Genomic DNA, 20,173 nt, shown 5'->3' with positions numbered 1-20,173 from the left:
CCAAATTTGCAGGTTATTTTTACTTTTACATGTATTTTCGAAATGATCGATTATCATTCAATCCAATTGGATGACTGTATCCAAACTATATTGGATTGTAGCTGGTATTTACTGTATATTTTTCCCACTTTGTAAAATTAGAATCAACCTGCTCTTGAGAAGATCGATATAAGATACGTCAGGCATTTATAGCTGCACCTGGTAATTCCGTCATTGTTGCTGACTATGGACAGGTAAGTTTTGTGTGGACAAATTTGAAAAGTGAGATTTCATCTTTAACAAAAAAATTATAAAATAAATAAATAAATATAATAGTAATAAGATGTCATCTGTTGATTGATATCTGTTCATATCACAGTTGGAACTTAGGATTTTGGCTCATATTGCCAACTATGTTGGATGCCTTCAAAGCTGGTGGAGATTTTCATTCAAGGACTGCCTTGAACATGTACCCGCATATTCGTGAAGCCGTTAAAAATAAGCAGGTTCTTCTTGAATGGGATCCTCAACCTGGTGAAGATAAACCACCTGTGCCTTTGCTAAAGGTATATATAGACATTTCACTGTTTTGATTCATTCAATGAATACGTTTTAGAATTATATCAAGGAGGTCCAGACATTGAGTTGTAATTTATATATTTTCTATTGCATATGGAAAAACGTCGGTTGGTCTTTCCCGGGATTGGAAGGTATCAATGGAATATTCTATATATCTGTATAAGCGCGGAGGATTTTGTTTACTTCACAACCAGATTAAAGATAAAATAAGATGGAGTAGAACCAATAAAAAAATTGATGTACTAAAGGGAGTTATTTATTGGTCTTTCTCAGGTTTCTGTGGAGGAAGCAAAAGAAACAGTTGCTCTATGGTACAGAGATAGACAAGAAGTACTAAGATGGCAAGAAAAACGTAAAAGAGAAGCTCATGAAAAAGGGTGTGTTCGAACCTTATTAGGACGAGCGCGCTGGTTTCCTTCATTGGTTGGTGCTTCTTATTCTCAAAGAGGTCATATTGAAAGGGCAGCCGTTAATACTTCGGTCCAGGGTAGTGTCGCTGATGTTGCCATGTGTGCCATGTTGGAGATATCCACGAATGAACGTTTGAAGGAACTTGGATGGAGGCTGCTTTTACAGGTTAAGTTCACATATTTGCATCCTTTTCTCATCAGTACTATTATTCGGATTCCTGCTCTTTTATTCTGGTTGCTATCTTAGTTTTGATTTTCTGGTTTTCGTTGCGAGAAAAGTTTATTGAAATTACTCTTGTTTCTATCTTTCCTTATGAAAATCAGGTTCATGATAAAGTGATCTTGGAAGGGCCATCAGAATCAGCGGAGGTTGCCAAAGGCATCGTTAATGAGTGCATGTCGAAGCCTTTTAACGACAGAAATATACTAAGTGTTGATCTTGCTGTTGATGCTAAGTGTGCACAAAACTGGTACGCTGCCAAGTAAAGCATGGTGTGGTCTCTTCTTTGCTATGGATGAAAATCATCAATCAATCAATCAAGGTATCTATCTGATTTTAGTCTCTGCATTTAGAATGGAATAGGCTGCTAATGTGAAAGTTTTCCATCATCTAAGTAAGATGATCAGTTTGTCACTGTCAGCAATGAAAAGTGTCACTTTGGCTGTGTTATATATTGTAATTCTTAAACATGGGAAGGGAAGCCCAGTGTTGTATTTGTATTTGTATATGTATATATGGAAATGTAGCTGTCAAATTGAGTTGTTTTAATGTAATGTAACTTCATTGAGTTGTTTTTTGATCGGGTGAGTGTGCACAAATAAATCTTATTAGGTATAACCAGTTTGGCTAGAAAAGGTTTTTCTTTTTTCTTCTTAATCACTTAATAATTTGTCAATAAAAATCTACTTTTTATGAATTGTATACATGAAATAAACTTAATTAGCAAAAAAAAAAAAAAAAACCAATTATTGTTTTTTTTTTCTCTCACAGATTTGAAATTCAATTTCATTTAGCCAGCCATAATCTAACATTTTGTTTGTGTTAATTATAGAGGAAGGAAGAAGATTTGCTTGCACAACCAAAAGTAATGATCAGAGGGAGGAGATGTCTCATTTAAATGATGACATGGGTTGATATCGAGTCCTTAGCATACACGTTAGTCTTCCTCATAAAAGGAAGGTTACCCTGGCAAGGTTATCAGGTGAGTTGTTGCTTTACGAAACATGCTCAAAACTTCTGATACATGATTACACTCTTCCTAACATTGCTCTAAATGATATGCAAGGTGAGAACAAAAGCTTTCTAGTATGTAAGAAAAAGATGGCTATTTCCCCTGAATTGATGTGCTGCTTTTGTCCAACACCATTCAAGCAGTTTCTTGAAGCTATTACAAATATGAAGTTTGATGAAGAGCCAAACTATGCCAAGCTGATATCATATTTTGATAGCCTGATAGAGCCAATAGTTCCATTGAGACCAATTAGAATACATGGTGCGCTTAAGGTAATCAAAATATATTTAATCTCTTCTGTTTGTTTTATGTTCTTCCTTAAAACTAATTTTTAGTCTTTTTAAAAATAGGTGAGGCAAAAAACGAGGAAAGACACCTATTAATATAGAAGAAGACGAGCAACCAAAGAAAAAAGTACGATATAAAGTAGTCCAGCCAATCGACTGGAACACATAAATTATTTCATTACATTAAGGATAATTACTATATGAGTATAAATATATTGAGATAAATTTACTGTTTATTATTAAAATCAATGTGTATATCATATGTTTATATAGGACATTCTTAACAAGTTTACTTTTATAAAATAAATCATTTAAAAAATAATTTACAATTAGTTGCCGAATCCTTAACCAAAAACTATTAGAACTTTAATAAAACTAATATTTACGTGGCTACGTAACTTTCATATAGAATAGATATATATGTAAAAACAAAAAAAAAAAAAAAACAAAAAAAATCAAGAACTCTTCTCCCCGTCAATAAATATTTGTACAATAATTTTCTACTTTCATCTAATCCTAGTTATTTGACTTATTATTGCAATATGAATTGCTCTTGTTGAGATACCATTGACAGCATGATTCTATAACATTTGTTAAATATGCTACTTGCTCAACGACCAGCTTCCACATAGTACAAATATCACATAGTATAAACAGTACCATAATGTTGGTAGAAAGAGGATTTATGGATTTCCACATATTCTGTGTTAACTAAATATATATATGCCATCTGATGTTAATTGCACTAATAACTTGTGTACCATTGATGATTATATTGCAATTTTTAATTATTTTCTAATTTTTACAATTGCAGAATCGAAGTAGAATCGTTATGGCAAACAAAAATCAGCGTTGTTGTTTGTGCACCAAATCATTCCAATTACTGAACCAAGCATCTTCAAACCCTAACTGACATACTTCGAATTCCTCATTAATCTCACATTCAAAATTGGTACTCTCCAGCGAGCCAAACTTTTTGTCTCTTTGTCTTCGCAGTCAAGGAGCCATTTTCAGATGACAACGAAGAAGGCTGTAGAGAACGTCGCTTTGGGGTTATTCGGATTGGTTCCCTAGTCACCGATCCAACAAGGTGAGGAAAATTGAGCTTGGCCTTGGCTCCTCGAATCTCGAAAGCCGCTTTGTCATAAGCCAAAGCCGCATCCTCTGGCATCTCATACGTTCCCAGCCAAATCCTCTTCCCCTTCTGTTTTGGGTCCCTAATCTCCGCAGCATACTTCCCCCAAGGTCTCCGCCTCACTCCCTTAAAGCTAACTTTATTCCCCTTATTCTTCGCTTGCGGCGGATTCGACAAACGCGCCACCGCAATCGGCTGGTAATCACTTCTCTCCAATTCAGTGAAATCTTTTGTTGAAGAGCCCTCGTCAGAGGGACTCCATCCATCGATAACTGCCATGTCTTCTGTGGTGTAGTCCTCCACTTTAATATGCAGATTATCAGCATCAGCAAAGAAATTGTTGCTAAAGTTCAAAGTATCTGGAGAGTCAATACGTGTGATGAGATCTTCATCACAAAGGAGGTATATCCTTATAGCCTCCAGAAGATTTAAATCTACAGAATCTGAGCTACTAACCAGTATAGATCCAGACATCCTATATATATTGAATATTTTTGTAGTGTTCTCTAGAAGAGCTTACTTTTTTCTTTTTTGATTATTGAGAGATGAAGTGCTTTCTAATAATGAAGGTACTACTTCGAGTATATAATTTTGGTTGTGTTTGTGATTGTGACTGTACAATTTATAAGAAGAAATAGTTATAGATGTTTAATAGAGGAATCTGGAAAGAGAAACACTTTTATAATGTTTGATTGCACGATGTCAGTCATGTTTCGAGGAAGCTGCATGTGTGAGCTTTTTTTTATTCTACTATTTTTAGTCACGTGTCAAAATGGTTGAATTGACATTTCCCTTTATTTTAATACCTTGTTATTTGCTAATTTTCTATTATAAATAACTATATAGAGAATTATTAAAAAATAATATTGGTTCTTAGTACTTTTTTGGTTTTATATGAGTGTAATAATTTTAAAAAATATCACTAACTAATTGTAAGACGTGAAAGAGCACTAGTGGTGCCTAGCACTATTGGTCCATTTAAATATCGGGTCTCATATAATTTAATATAATAGCTTTTAGGGAGTATCGCTAGCAAATCGCAACGCGACATGTCGCAAAGGTGTTAGGCACCACTAGTGCCTAATTGCAATGCTCGACATTATTGGTGTCCAATAACAATCCTCGTGTATATAATATAAAGAGATAGAAGATAATAGTATATAAAAGTACTATTGATTTTAAAAAATTTTTTATCATATATTCATAGTGTCGTGGCAATTTTAAAATTGGATTTATACTAAATAGATTGTTATTTTAAAGAACATCCTTCAATTTTGAGGTCTCAATCTATATCCGATCAATGAATTCAATATCATTTTTTCTCGCGTAAATACCTTTTTGTACCATGTGTTTTGTAAAAGTTACTAATTGGATTCTTTATTTTGTTAAATGACAAAATGGATCCTGTATTTTTCAAAATGATACAATCTTGAACTGATTTTTTATCAAAATAAAATTTAATAATAATCCGATCTAAAAGTGTTACAACAAAAATATTTACATTTTCTGTATCTCTTCGTATATTAGGAATTGTCTTCAAGTTGGTTATATTAAAAAAAAAATTGTTAAAAATTAAACTCAGGGTCCTATTTTGACTATTTTGGAAAATACAAGATCCATTTTGTCATTTAACAAAACAGAAAATCCATTCGGTAACTTTTGCAAAATACATGTTCCAAAATAGTATTTTCTCTTTTTTTCTCTCATAAAACATCAACATCATTTAAACTAATTTTTTTTTTTCATTCTATCTAATATTTGTTGAGTTTTATTAATTTCTGAACTTTTTTTGTTGTCATAAAAATTTTCATGAGCTAAATATCTTCCTAAATTTAATTACATTATGCTATTTTTTTAAAATAATTTGCTTACATAATCATTCTTCATGTATATAGTTACAGTTGGAAGATCTATTTAATAATTATTTACTACTCGAAAACTAATTTATTAGTATTAAATATACAACCATTATATAACGTGACGGTAACTTCTCTAGCACAACGACGAACGCGACGGTTACTTGTCCGACGATCCGACTCACGCCTCTTGCTCCACCAATCGTCGCGCTGACCGTAAAAAAGAGGGAGATCTTAGGCTATGTTAAATCTTTGGTAAGATGGAGGGAGAGAATAATGGACGAGAATAATTAGGAAGGAGATTCAAGAAAGTGAGGATCTTTATGTTGTTTGGATATGAAGTGTGTGGAAGTTGATCCTCTAAACCAACTTATTATCCAACTCACCTAAACCAACTAACTTAACTAACTTTCTGTTATGTTAGTTAGTTAGTTGGTGCTATCCTTGTTTGAGTTGGGCCTATATATATGTCTAGTCTTTTCACTTTAAGAAAGAGGTCAAGATAGAGAATAAAAGAGAGGATGAGAGAGAGTTGCTTAGGATTTCTAAGCTGTGAGTTCTATTCTTGAAGAGGGTCCAGAACAAGGGATGTACTCGGGTTGGTAGAGAGAAAACTGTGACTGTTTTCTCTGGTGTGTTTCGAGTACCACAGGGCTGAGATTGCTCTGAATCTTGTAATTGTATTGATACTCTCTTATTCCACATATTAATGAAGAATTGGTTATGTTTCTCAGCTCGAGTATGGCCAGAGATTATGTTGATCTCTAGGACCGGAACCAGAAGAAATTCTTGTGTTGTTCTTTGTTTGATTTCTGGTTTTGATTCATTATGTTGTTCATTAGTTTGTGTTCATTATTGCTGTCAAAGTTGTGAGTTTATTGTAGGTTTTATGATTGAATTCTTGATGTTATTGTTGCTGGAATTACAACAAAATTAGTGCTTAGGTTCAAGATCCAATTGAGGAAGTCAAGAATCAAGATTCAATTAAGACTCATCTACAACCAGTCATGACAGGATCAGCAAGATTTGAACTTGAAAAGTTCAATCGGACAGGGGACTTTGGCCTATAGAGGGAAAGTTTGAAGGGAATTCTTGTTCATCAAAAAGTTGCCAAGGCATTGAAACCCAAGGAAGAACTCACTGACAAGTTGTAGAAGGAAGAACTTGAAGATATGGAGGAATTGGCATATTACACTATAAAATGTACTTGTCCAATACAGTGAGAAGGAAGGTTCAGAATATGAAGACAGCTCGAGAGCTATGGAGCAAGCTTGAAGAGATTTACATTAAACCCTCTCTAACTAACAAGACTAATTTGTTAGAATCTTTATATGGTTTTAAAATGTCTTCTCATTTGTCTTTAGATGATAACCTTGATGTATTTAACCAAATCATATAGGATTTGCTAACTTGAAGCACACTGCTGATGAAGAAAGCCAAGCTGTCATTCTTCTCAGATCATTGCCACCTGCATACCAAGAATTGAAGGTTGTGATCAAGTATGGAAGAGATACTCTCACCCTTGATGATGTTCTTGGAGCCTTGAAGTCCAAAGAACAAGAAATGTCCAAGGAGAAAGACAATGTCAAGGATGAAGCTTACCTGGCCAGAGGAAGAGACAACAACAGGGCCAGAGATCACTATCGAAAAGATCATTTCAAAGGCCAACATAGATCCCAGTTAAGATCGAAATCAAGAGGAAAATACCATAAGGACTGAAAATGTTATTTCTGTGGGAAAGTAGGTCACATCAGGAGGTTTTGCGTTGAGTTCAAGAACAAACTCAAAGAAGACAGAGTAAAGAACCATGATTCTGCTTCTAATGTTGAAGACTCAAATCATTGCTCATCTGATGGTGACTTGTACATGGTTTCAGATCAAAGAATCATAAATGAATGGATTCTTGATTCTGGATGCACATACCATATGTGTCCTATTTTTGAAAAAAATTATTGACTATAGGAAAGTAAGTTCTGGTACTGTACTAATGGGAAATGACAATTCTTGCAGGGTAATTGGCATTGGAAAGGTTGCTACTAGGCACTTTGATGGTACTGTTCGAATGCTGCATGAAGTGAGGCATATACCAGAACTTAGAAGGAACTTGATATCCCTTGGTACTCTTGAGGATGAAGGCTACAGCTACAAGTCTAACAATGGTCAGATGAGGATTGCAAAGGGGTCTCTTACCATCATGAAAGGTGAAAAGAAGAATGGTTTGTACATTTTGCAAGGAGAAACAGTGATGGCTTGTGAAGCTAGTGTTGTGCAACACCAAGAAACTGAGATGGAAATGTGGCATAAAAGGATGGGTCACATGAGTGAACAAGGGATCAAAGAACTAACCAAGCAAGGGCTCTTAGGCAATTTCAAACCAAACTCACTACCCTTCTGTGAAACGTGTGTGTTGGGAAAGCATCACAGATGGAAATTCATGGCAGGCCATCATTGTTCTAAAAGGCCATTAGAATATGTTCATGCTGATTTATGGGGATCTCACAAGGTTGGAACTCACTCAGGTAAACACTAATTTTTGTCTATTGTAGATGATTTCAGTAGGCATGTATGGGTTTATTTACTTAAAACCAAAAATGAATGTCTAGAGAAATTCAGAGAATGGAAAATTGAAGTGGAAAATCCGTATGAAAGGAAATTGAAAGTGCTTAGGACAGATAATGGTTCAGAGTTCATTAATATTGAATTTTCTTGTTGTGTTCTGAATTTAGAATTGTTAGACATAGGACTGTTAAGCACACACCTCACCAAAATGGTGTTGCTGAGAGGATGAATTGAACTTTGTTGAACAAGGTTAGGTGCTTGTTGATTAGTTCTGGTTTAGGTAAAATCTATTGGGGGGAGGCTTTGATCACTGCATGTTATTTGATTAATAAGAGCCCTAGTAGAGTGATTGATTTAAAAACTCCCTATGAAAAATTGCATGGCACTACACCTAAACTGAATCACTTGAAAATATTTGGCTGCACTGCATATGCACACCAGAAACTTGACCAATTGGAACCTTGGGCTATTAAATGTTTCTTTCTTGGATATCCTAAGGGTGTTAAAGGATATAGACTATGTCATGTTGAAAATGAAAAACCTAAGATTATTATATCTAGGGATGTAGTCTTTAATGAGCATGATTTCATGCACTTGACAGCCAAGGAAGGCAAGGGTTCTGATGTTGCAGGTACTAACAGGGATGGCCTTGCTGAGTTGGAGATCAACACTGACAAGATTGAAGTCTCCATTGAATTACCCCACACACCAGAAGCAAGGACATCTACTGAGGTGGAAACACAGGTTGCAGACACAACTGAGGTTGGTACAGGTACAACTGAGGTGAAATCCCTGGAAACCAGCCAAGATGATCAACTAGATTTGACCAACTATCAATTGGCTAGAGACAGGACAAGGAGAGAAATTAGACCTCCCAGTAGGTATGCTGAAGCTGATTTGATAGCCTATGCCCTTGGTGTGATACAATCTGATAGTGAACCTGAACCAACTACCTATGAAGAAGCAATTGCATGCAAATCAAAGAAGAAATGGCTTGCTGCAATGGGAGAGGAGATGCATTCCTTGAAGAAGAAAAGAACTTGGATTCTGGTGCCAAGACCAAAAGACAAGGAAGTTGTCTCCTGCAGATGGTTGTTCAAAGAAAAAGAGGGAATGTCAGAGGGTGAACAACCTAGATATAAAGAGAGATTGGTAGCTAGGGGATTCACACAGGTTGAGGGAGTTGATTACACAGATATCTTCTCACCTGTTGTGAAGTACAAAACCATTAGAATGATGTTAGCCATTGCTGCACACAATGACTTGGAAGTTGAGTAGTTCGATGTCAAAACTGCCTTCTTAAATGGTTTTTAGGATGAAGAGATATTCATGGAGCAACAACCTAGTTTTCAGGTGGAAAATGGCAAAACTGATCTGGTCTGCCTGCTTAAAAGGTCATTGTATGGGTTGAAACAGTCACCTAGACAATGGAATCAAAGGTTTAGCCAGTTTGTTCAGAGTATTGGTTTTTCAAGGTTAAAATTTGACTCTTGTCTTTACTACAAGGAACTAGGGACACCTAAGGTTGTCTACCTATTACTATATGTTGATGATATGATGATCATCAGCAAAGACAAAGCTGAAATACAAGTCATTAAGAACAAACTCAACTCTGAATTCGAAATGAAGGACTTGGGAGCAGTCAAGAAAATTTTGGGGATTGAAGTCATGAGGAACAAGCAAGAAGGAAAGATGGTGCTAACTCAGAGAAGCTACATTGAGAAGGTGATCAAGAAGTTTAACTTAGACTCATCTAAGGCCATTGCAGTTCCACTTGCAGGGCACTTCAAGTTGTCTAATGAGTACTGCGCTAAAACTCAAACTGAAAGGGAAAATATGAGAGGTGTTCCATATGCTATGGCTGTTGGATGTCTAATGTATATCATGGTCAGTACTAGACCTGATATAGCACATTCTCTAAGTGTTTTGAGTAGGTTTATTGCAAACCCTGGGTTAGAGCATTAGAATGCTGTGAAGTGGCTGATTAGATACTTGAAAGGGACAATCAAGTATGGTTTGATCTATCAGAAAGACACATCTGAAGTGAGGTTAGAAGGCTATGTTGATGCTGATTATGCATCAAACAGGGACAATAGAAGGAGCACCATTGCCTATGTATTCATGGTTAACAAAAGCTGCATATGTTGGAAATCACAACAACAACCAGTGGTGGCACCGTCAACTACTGAATCAGAATTCATGGCCACCACTGAAGCTTTCAAGGAAGCTATTTCGCTACAAGGAATATTGCAAGAGCTGCTGCTGCTCAAAGACAAAGGGACAGTCTATTCTGATAGTCTGTCATCTATTCACCTGTGCAAGAATCCTGTATATCATGAGAAGAGCAAACACATTGACATTAGATTGTATTGGATTCGAGAGAAGATTGAGAACAGGGTTCTGGAATTGGAAAAGGTGCACACAAGTGACAACCCTGCTGACATGGGAACAAAGGTTCTTACATTCAGCAAACTGATGCATTGTCTCAGTTTGCTGAACATTGGTTCTTGCTGAACATTTCGAGATAACACATCATCAAGGCTTCAGTGAAAAGATTCTGGTAGGTTGCTTTAGAGAATCAAGGTGGAAATTTGTGGAAGTTGATCCTCTAAACCAACTTATTATCCAACTCACCTAAACCAACTAACTTAACTAACTTTCTGTTATGTTAGTTAGTTAGTTGGTGCTATCCTTGTTTGAGTTGGGCCTATATATATGTCTAGTCTTTTCACTTTAAGAAAGAGGTCAAGATAGAGAATAAAAGAGAGGATGAGAGAGAGTTGCTTAGGATTTCTAAGCTGTGAGTTCTATTCTTGAAGAGGGTCCAGAACAAGGGATGTACTCGGGTTGGTAGAGAGAAAACTGTGACTGTTTTCTCTGGTGTGTTTCGAGTACCACAGGGCTGAGATTGCTCTGAATCTTGTAATTGTATCGATACTCTCTTATTCCACATATTAATGAAGAATTGGTGATGTTTCTCAGCTGGAGTATGGCCAGGGATCATGTTGATCTCTAGGACCGAAACCAGGATAAATTCTTGTGTTGTTCTTTGTTGGATTTCTGGTTTTGATTCATTATGTGTAATTAGTTTGTGTTCATTATTTTTGTCAAAGTTGTGAGTTTATTCCAGGTTTTATGATTGAATTCTTGATGTTATTGTTGCTAGAATTACAACAAAGTGCATGGGTATGCAGTACTTGGAGGCTATTCGTCGATTGAAAACTTTTGGGTTTCAGCCCCTTCATTCGGCTTACCTTTCTTTTGTTCTTGATGAGGAGATTGGTGGCCATGATGGGACTGAGAAGTTTTCTGAGTCTAATATTTTTTGGAACGTGGATATTGTGCTTGATGAAGAGATTATGTATTGATGATGGCAACTTACATGCAATCAAAGTGGATTTCAGGTACCATTTATATTTTTGTGTCTGTGTAGCCTTTGTGTGCAAAACATATATATATATATATATGTAACACCCTAACTAGCATAGGCGTATTAAGTGATTTTTAAACATACTGTGCAGCTCGTTGCTAATCAACGAGGTTTATGGAAATCGTGATTAATTAAAAATTTTGCTTTTTAATTAAATTCATAAAATATTTATACAAAAATACTCGAGATCCCGATTACAAAATATTTTACAAAAGTTTACTGACTAAACAAAATACTTGTCGCCTAGCGACTAATTACAAAAAGCCTTGCTGTCCCGAGGATCGTACGCTCCAGGCCTAACCGCCCCGACATGTACAATCTTCACTGGCTCGCTCTCACGGTTCTTCAGCCTTAGCCTTGCCCTTACCTACACATAAACATAGCACTGTGAGTCGACAGATTCAGTAAGAAAAGCATAATCAATTATCATACATAAATCCCGAGTTATGATCAGACGTTCATACCCCTGACCATAACCCTAACTGCCGTGTCCCACACGATACTGAGTCCTGAACGTTCATAAGACAGTACTATTGACAAGTAATGTACCTATACTCGGTATTAATCGGTCATACTCCAACTGCTAGTCATACTCGAGCCTGTACCGATGTGTTACAAGCATCGCCTATACTCGGTACCTTTGGTCATACTCACCGCTAGTCATACTCTAGCCTGTACTGATGTGATACGTCAAATAGTACAGAACCACCAACCCTAGTATCAACCTATACTCGGTACACTGGTCATACTCCAGCTGCTAGTCCTACTCTAGCCTGTACCGATGTGATACAGTGTCAGCCTATACTCGGTACACTGGTCATACTCCAACTGCTAGTCATACTCTAGCCTGTACCGATGTGACACAGTCGAATGGTTCGAAGCCAACATACATATCTAATGTAATCTAACAGGCTTCCTGCATGCACGCTAAACATGTAATACATATGCATACTGTTATACTAATCTTACCTGGATTCCGAATTCAGGTGTGCCGGTCAACCTGACTAGAATGAACTGCGCGGCGGTTTACAGGCTCCTAAACCAGAACAATCACAACACTAATAAGTGATATGCTAAATCACTTCCCGGGGACTTAAACTAGAAACTAAAAGTTTCCTATCAATAAAAAGCATGGCAATACCCCAAATAACCTAAAAACGAGAAAATCTAGGGTTCCTGAAAATTTCCCAACCTGACGATTTACCGTTGCACAACCGAATTCAGCTTACGGAAATTCCTCGAACCCAATCTGCACTCGGATGCCCAACTGTAATCGGTTCCTCGCAGGAAACCTTCAAAAATTCATAATTCATTCAATTCAAACCCAACTTAAACCGAATCTTCCAGACCTGTTCTAAATACCCCAGAGAACAATACTAAAGCATCAAAACAGTCCAGAACACACAAATACCAAAAATGCCATTAAAGCTCCAAGCTTTGAGTTCAAAACTCAAACTTGGTTAAACAACCCTATCATGCATCAAACCTTGATTAAAATTACATATTCATGCATATAAAAACTGCAGAAACTGAACTCAAACACAATCAAACTTTACAACAGCTATTTTCACATTTTCACTTTGAAAAACCATAGTTTTGAGTATAAAAATTCCAAGCTTGAATCAAGGCAACTAACATGCATCAAACTAGCTCTAATCTACTCAAATAATCATGCTTAAACCTCTGCAAACAACAACAAAATCACAGCAACAACAATAATCTAAACTAAGCATGCAAACCATAAAATTCTTCCAAAATTTCCAAGAAATAAGAAAAGAGGCTAGAGCAAGGTTTACCTCCACTAGAATTACTTTGATCTTGCTGAAAATCACTTGAATCAAGCAAGAAAACCCAGCCCTAGCAGCTCCCAAGCTTGGCCGAAAAGAGAGAGAGAGAGAGAGAGAGAGAGAGAGAGAGAGAGAGAGAGAGAGAGAGAGAGAGAGAGAGAGAGAGAGAGAGAGAGAGAGAGAGAGAGAGAGAGCTTTTGAAATTTCTAATTTTCTAAGTTTTGGAAGTCTTTGAATAATGAGAGTGAAATGCAATTACAACCTTTACTTCAGCCAACAAATAACATCAATTAACATTATTTTCCATGCTAAAATAACATAAAAGGCACTAAAGGGGTATTTTTGGGAAATTCTAAATTCCCGGCCAATCCCCACATTCCCAATGTCTAATTAACCGCCCCAAAATACTAACATACTAAGTTGTGATTGTACTGAGCCAAACATCGAGTTCTATGTTACCGGGCACCGGAAATGTAAAATTATAAAAATCACTAAATGACATAAAATGCATTTCAGAATTCAACAATAACAGCATAATAATTATTCAAATAGCTATAAATAATTTTCCATAATTAAACATAATTAACTGCTAATTTTCAAATTAAACTAAGCAGTCTTTACAACTATTCCCCCCTTAAAAGGATTTCGTCCCCGAAATCTAACCTGAATAACTCTGGATATTGAGCTTTCATATCTGACTCTAGCTCCCAGGTGGCTTCTATTGGAATATATTTTACCAGGATCTTAGATCTACTCACAAGTATGTTGTTTAAACACCCTAAATATGAACTTTCTAAAATGATAAATTAAACACATATAAAGTTAAGAAAACCTTACATTGATGCAGCGGAATTAATGTCTCCTTCCGCTCAGATCTCTAACCCTTGTATCCTTTCTGTAGCAGAGTATAATCAAGATCTGTGCCCGAATGTCCTTCTTCTTCAAGTTTGATCGTTCACAGTCTTCCAATCTATGATTGAGTTATCGCTTGCTGTGTGTGGGCACTTACTCTTTCACTAGGGTCGAAATTGATGAAGGGAAAAGAGAAGAGAGGGTTTCGGCCAGGTATAGAAAGTGGGGAAGGCTCAGTTTTTCTGAAGAGAGAAATTTCTGTCAGAAAGCTAATGAAAAAGCATGTGATTTGACTGAGCCATCACTTTCTATTTATAGGCAACTACTAGGTATACGTTAGGAATTATTTGGCATTAAAATAATGAAAAAATCAATTTGAATTTCCACAATAAGTGGCCGGCCAAGGTGTTGTAGTGGGCCCCACTTGATTTTGCAATTTTATCAAATTTTCTTTCTATTTTCTCAAAAACGTCAATTTTCCAATTCTAACCTTTTAAATGCCAAAACTAAATATTTAATAACTAAAATAGATTATTAAATAATATTGTCATTTAATTTAATTATTAATTAGACATATAAAGTCCATTAATAAATAAATAAACCTAGAAACTCTTTTCTTTACAATTTCACCCCTGCTTAGTGAAAATTCATAAAATTAGACATAGTCTAACTTTAGAATTATAATTGATCAATCACGAATCAATAAATGAGTCTTACAAACAAAATGTTCTCAACTAGAATGGGGACCATGGATCTATATGCTGAGCTTCCAATAAGTGAACCAAATTTACCAAGTAAATTCCTACTTATTAATTCTTCGTTGAATCCACTCTTAGAACTTAGAATTGCACTCGGTACTTATATAGAGCATATTGTATGTTCCACGATATCAATATGCTATCTCATTTAACCATTGTTATAATCTTATTGTGATTTAAAGATCCTCTATATAGATGATCTACATCAAGATGGGATTTCTTTACCGTTCTCACCCCTCAATGTATTTTGCCCCTTAAAACACTTAGCTACCTGTAAATGGTGTTTAGTGATCTAATAATTAGTCAGTTAAACAAGAGCTCATCTATTTACTTCTATTTGCTAAGCTCGAAGGGAATCATCACTTGACTTCTATACACCAGTAGAAGCTATAGATTCCATATTTATGTTCAGCACTCCCACTCAATCATACTATCATGTTCCCAAAATATACGTATCACCCTGACCTAAAAGTAGGCTTAACTAATAAATCAAAGAACGTGAATAACACTCCTGAGTTGAGCCCAAGCATATCAGGATTTAGATTCTTTTAATCTTAAGATCAACTACTGATATTGACTTGGAAAGATATATATATATATATATAAGGGTAAGTTTGTAATATCTTAACTTAGTTGTAATATCGGTCCAGTCCAATGTATACTCCATACATTCGAAACTAGTATACTTTACTAATGTCCTGGAAAGAACATAACACTTACTCCAAGTGTAAGTACACCTCATCGCTGATTATCACATTAGTGTAAATCCAATAACACTGATGAAACAGGGACCAAGTCTTTTGATTCATATGATCACAATCACATTCCACTGTGTTGACGATACTGTAATTGTGAATAAAAATATGATCTGGATTTAACTGATTCTGTGTATAATAGTAATAAACATATTAAACCATTAGCATGTAGAATTCATGCAAACATCAATCACTTCAAATTTCTTATATTGATAACTAATCAGATTGTAAAGAGTTTTATTTAGGGCATAAAACCCAACAAACTCCCACTTGAACTAACATAAAACAAACTGTGCAAGTAGGTCAATTTGATGTGTTGATCTTCAGATCAAGTGTAGTATATTAGAATCCACCCAAACTTTTGGAACTAGTTCATAAAATACTTATGAAACATCCTTTACTATATGCTTTACTCATCAAGGGATACTGAAATCTTTACTGTTTTAAGAGTACATCTGAATAAACAGAAGACATATCTCTCATATTTTAAAATACGTAATTGAGATAATACAGTGTAGACTTTCTTCAGTAATATAACTTTCTTGGATTTTCGAATACACAAAGTTATAGTTCTTCTCTGGTAGAGCTTGAATTATTATACAATAATTCCTCCACCCCCAAAGTAAGCACCATCTCAAGAATCTCGAAATTAGATGGTGAGATACAAGGATAACTGATACACAATTCCTTAATATCTGACATATAGATCACTTTCATAAATCTTTCTTGAATATCTTCTAATATTCCCTATTTGATTACATCTCAGATAGCTCCCACTCAATAGCAGATGTCTGGTTAAATAATACTTTTAACTTCTGATTGTTTAGAAAGTTACCTAGTTGTGACTTTTGTATTAGTCTTAAAACTTTAAGTCAAGACTAAGTCATCAACATAGCAGACTAGTATTTGAAGTGAAAAATACATGCCAGAGATAAAGTAATCAAAAATTAAGATACCATAAAATTTTATGATGATTAAGAATTCTAGGTTCAAGTCATTCGAATGGACTGAACTAGAGTTCTTTATCTTATTCTCATAATTCTGATAAGCTATTCATATCCATGTGAATTGATAGATTTGCTTTTCAGTAGTGTTCTTAAGTACCTATCACAAGTATCAACCTAATGAAGATGGGTATAGAACTTTAAAATTCTCCCACTCAATTAAGGTAGTGTGAAACTTTAACAAAGAACTTTCAAAAGTATCAAACTTTTACTTACAATAGTAAAATCGAAGTGGAACATACAATCAAGATCAAGCATTTATATTGACAATAGCTAACTCATTATATTACTTCCATGTTTAAAGAAAATATGTGTCATATAGGGAATTGTGGAATAGACTCCACCCCTAAAAATATACATATAGGGTACCTGTGGATAACCTCCACCCCTAAGTATATAGAGATTATGATCCACCCCTAAAGGTTGTAAAGATCATTATTCTCTTAGGGCCCGTTTGGTACGCAGGACTGGATTGGATTAGACAGGCTAATTTGTCCAATCCAGTGTTTGGGCATGTTACAAGTCTAGATAACTAATCCAGTTAACCTCATCTGTCTGGGATTATTTATCCCATCCAGCAGGGTGGGATAAATAATCCCATGCAAGTGAGATTTTTTTTTTTAAATTTTTATTAATATATTTTAAATTTAATAAGAATTTAAAGGAAATAATTATCACACATTTATTTATACATTTTTTTATCAAAAACTTATTCATTGAAATTAGTGAAAATATATAATTTTGAATTATTACACATAAGTTTTTAAAATTTAGAATATTATTAATTAAATAATAGCTACTTAAATTGATTCTAAGAAAAAAAAATATGACAATAAAATTATATATTATTTTTAAATTACTAAAAAATTTATATAAATATTTTAAAAAATTAATATTTATATTAAATTAGTGTTTAAGATAAACAATTTTATGTTATTCAAGTATTTTTATTTTACTATTTTAATTATTTATTAAATAAAAAATATGACAAAATATTTTATTATATATTTATGATATATTCTTAATTATATATGATATATTATTGTTTTTGCTACGAATTATTTATTTATATTTATATATTTTAATTTTAATTTATTATTATATATTTTTATTTAATTTAAGTTTTTTTTTTCTAAAAGGAAATAAATAAAATAGTCCAGTCCATTCTGAAACCAAACACAAGATTACTTTCAGCAGAATCCAATCTTGTCCAGTCCAGTCCAATCCAGTCCAATCCTGCGTTCCAAACGGGCCCTAAGTGTGATAGAGTTTATGTGGAGTTGAATACTATCCAGAGTTCATTAGATATAAAAGATCGTTGAACTGCATAGTTTTCTTAACTTTTCTCCACCCCTATCAGATCAAAAGATCCTTTTATTAAACAAATTCATAATAATTGTATTAGAATTAACAATTATTAATAAACATAGAATTAATTTCTAGTGTTTATTTAATATAACTCTATGAAGAGTTGTAAATATTATAGAATTTGCATCAATAATAAAAACACTTACACATTTAAACATATAAATATAATGTGGTAATAGTTGATGAAGATAAAATAAACGAAGGTCAATCTCATAATTTGCAATATTGAATTTCGAAAATAAAACTTTATTAATAATAAAATAAAAAATGTATTGCAACAATATGAGAAAAACAGGGATAAATATCCCTAACTAAAATTTGAAATCCAAATTGTCTTTAAACTAAAACAATTAATTCAAAAAAAATTGAAGAGCTTCATCTTTATCTGGACGATTTCAGCCTTGGTCCAGCTTTCCGATCCAACTCATCTGAGTTCAAGTAGCTTGGCCTATAAGAAGAAGAAAACAAATAAACAAAGTTCGTCCAGAATCATAAATCCAATTGGATAATAATTCACTAAAACTCTTAAAGTTTATAAATAGAAATACCTTGTTTCTTTCCAAGAAGTTTAGGACATTGGGGTTTCCAATGACCTTTTTCATTGCAGTAGAAACACTTTCCTTTAAGTGTAGCATCACCAGAAGGAGCAGCCTTTTTATTCTTCATGGCTTTTGTTCGCTTCTTGGTGTTCTTCCACTTCTTCTTCGATTTGGGCTTTGAAGCAGAGGCAACATTTGCTTCAGGTTTAATCGTCCCATTACCATTCACATGGATTATCAGGTTTACTCCCTTTCTTCTTGGGTCCTCCAATAAAATTTTCATAAGTTTGAAGGTCATTGACTAATTCATGAAAGTCAATTTCTTTCTTATTCATGACATAATTTGAAGTGTATGGTAGAAATGCTGGAGTCAGGCTATTCAAGATAAGGCTTACTTCAGTAGCACTGTCCATTTCAGCACCATGATCTTGGGCTTCTTGGAAATAACTTGACATTAGGAGAACATGGTCACGCACGTTTTGATGAGGTTCCATCCGTGCATTAATGTACTTCTTAGTCGCGTCAAAGCGTGACTGAAGTGATGCCTTACCGAATAGCTCATTTAACTTCGTCATAACTTCAAGAAATTTTCGGCTTTAGAAAACCGAGTTTTGAGGGTGTCTACCATGCTAGAAAGCATAAAGTATAGAGCTTTGTCATTTGCTTTCTGCCAACGCTCATACTTTTCTTTCACAGCTTTGGAAGCATTGTCCCTGTGCACTTCGTGTGACGGCTCAGTTAAAACAAACAAGGCACTTTCTCCTATGAGAGCAATATTAATGTTCTCATTCCATTTATTAAAGTTAGATCCATTCAGCTTGTTTTCAGTCAACAGTGATAACATGGGATTCATTTTGATAATACATGATAAAGTATCAAAATAATAGAAATCAACAAATAGAAATTAATAATGGTTTAACACAAAATCAATTCAGAAATTATAAGCACATAGCAAGTAGGAAAGATATGAGAAAATACTTAAAAAATTCAATCATAAATAATTTCCAAGGTTTTTCAATAAACTGATATCAGTGTCCCGTTTAGGCGAGAGTCAAAGTTACCATCCATTGAATAGAGTTGTCAGCTCATCTAAAATGTTAAACATTCTAGCAACCTTTTATTCGATCAAGATTGGAATCCAGCGTTGTCCCGTTTAGGCGAGAGTCAAGGCTATTCTATCTTATGAGCTACTACCATTGTTTCGCAATTTGCAAGTCAAATATGGTCGCCACCATTAGGGTGATCTATACCATATAAAACACTTACAAACTACTTATCTTTTGAGATTAAACGGTGCGAAATTGCTAATGAACGTTCCTCCATTAGGGAGGATTACTCACTAAAACAAACGCGATGTAAAACCCACAATGGAGATCGAATGTCTTAATAATAATAAAGCTCATTCTTTAAAATGTATTTTCTTTATTATTCTAATAAATAAATTCTCATTAAATTCAAAATTTAGAATTAAAATTCAAAATAAGAATTTAATATAATATTTATAAAATTATACCTAGATGGTGATTGAAATAAAATTAATTATTTTCATCTTAGTAATAATCTTAAATATAAATATTAAGGAAATTAATTTAAGTTGAATTAAATTAAATTAATTAGCAACTTAAAAATTTCCTTGAGAATAT

At 34.3% G+C, this 20,173-nt stretch overlaps 1 protein-coding gene across 1 annotated transcript; it reads right to left on the bottom strand.

Annotated features, from left to right (window-relative positions):
* Positions 1 to 2,891: 2,891 nt before the first annotated feature.
* Positions 2,892 to 4,210, bottom strand: LOC115718176 (ethylene-responsive transcription factor 13-like). The gene has a single exon (XM_030647138.2). It carries the CDS (start codon positions 4,094 to 4,096, stop codon positions 3,431 to 3,433), a length of 666 nt encoding a protein of 221 aa, XP_030502998.2. The 5' UTR covers positions 4,097 to 4,210; the 3' UTR covers positions 2,892 to 3,430.
* Between the last annotated feature and the right edge of the window lie 15,963 nt (positions 4,211 to 20,173).

Source organism: Cannabis sativa, chromosome 5, assembly GCF_029168945.1.
Source record: "Cannabis sativa cultivar Pink pepper isolate KNU-18-1 chromosome 5, ASM2916894v1, whole genome shotgun sequence".
NCBI classification, from domain to species: Eukaryota; Viridiplantae; Streptophyta; class Magnoliopsida; order Rosales; family Cannabaceae; genus Cannabis; species Cannabis sativa.
Note: the sequence above shows the minus strand (reverse complement) of the source record. Positions and strands in the feature narration are given on the sequence as shown.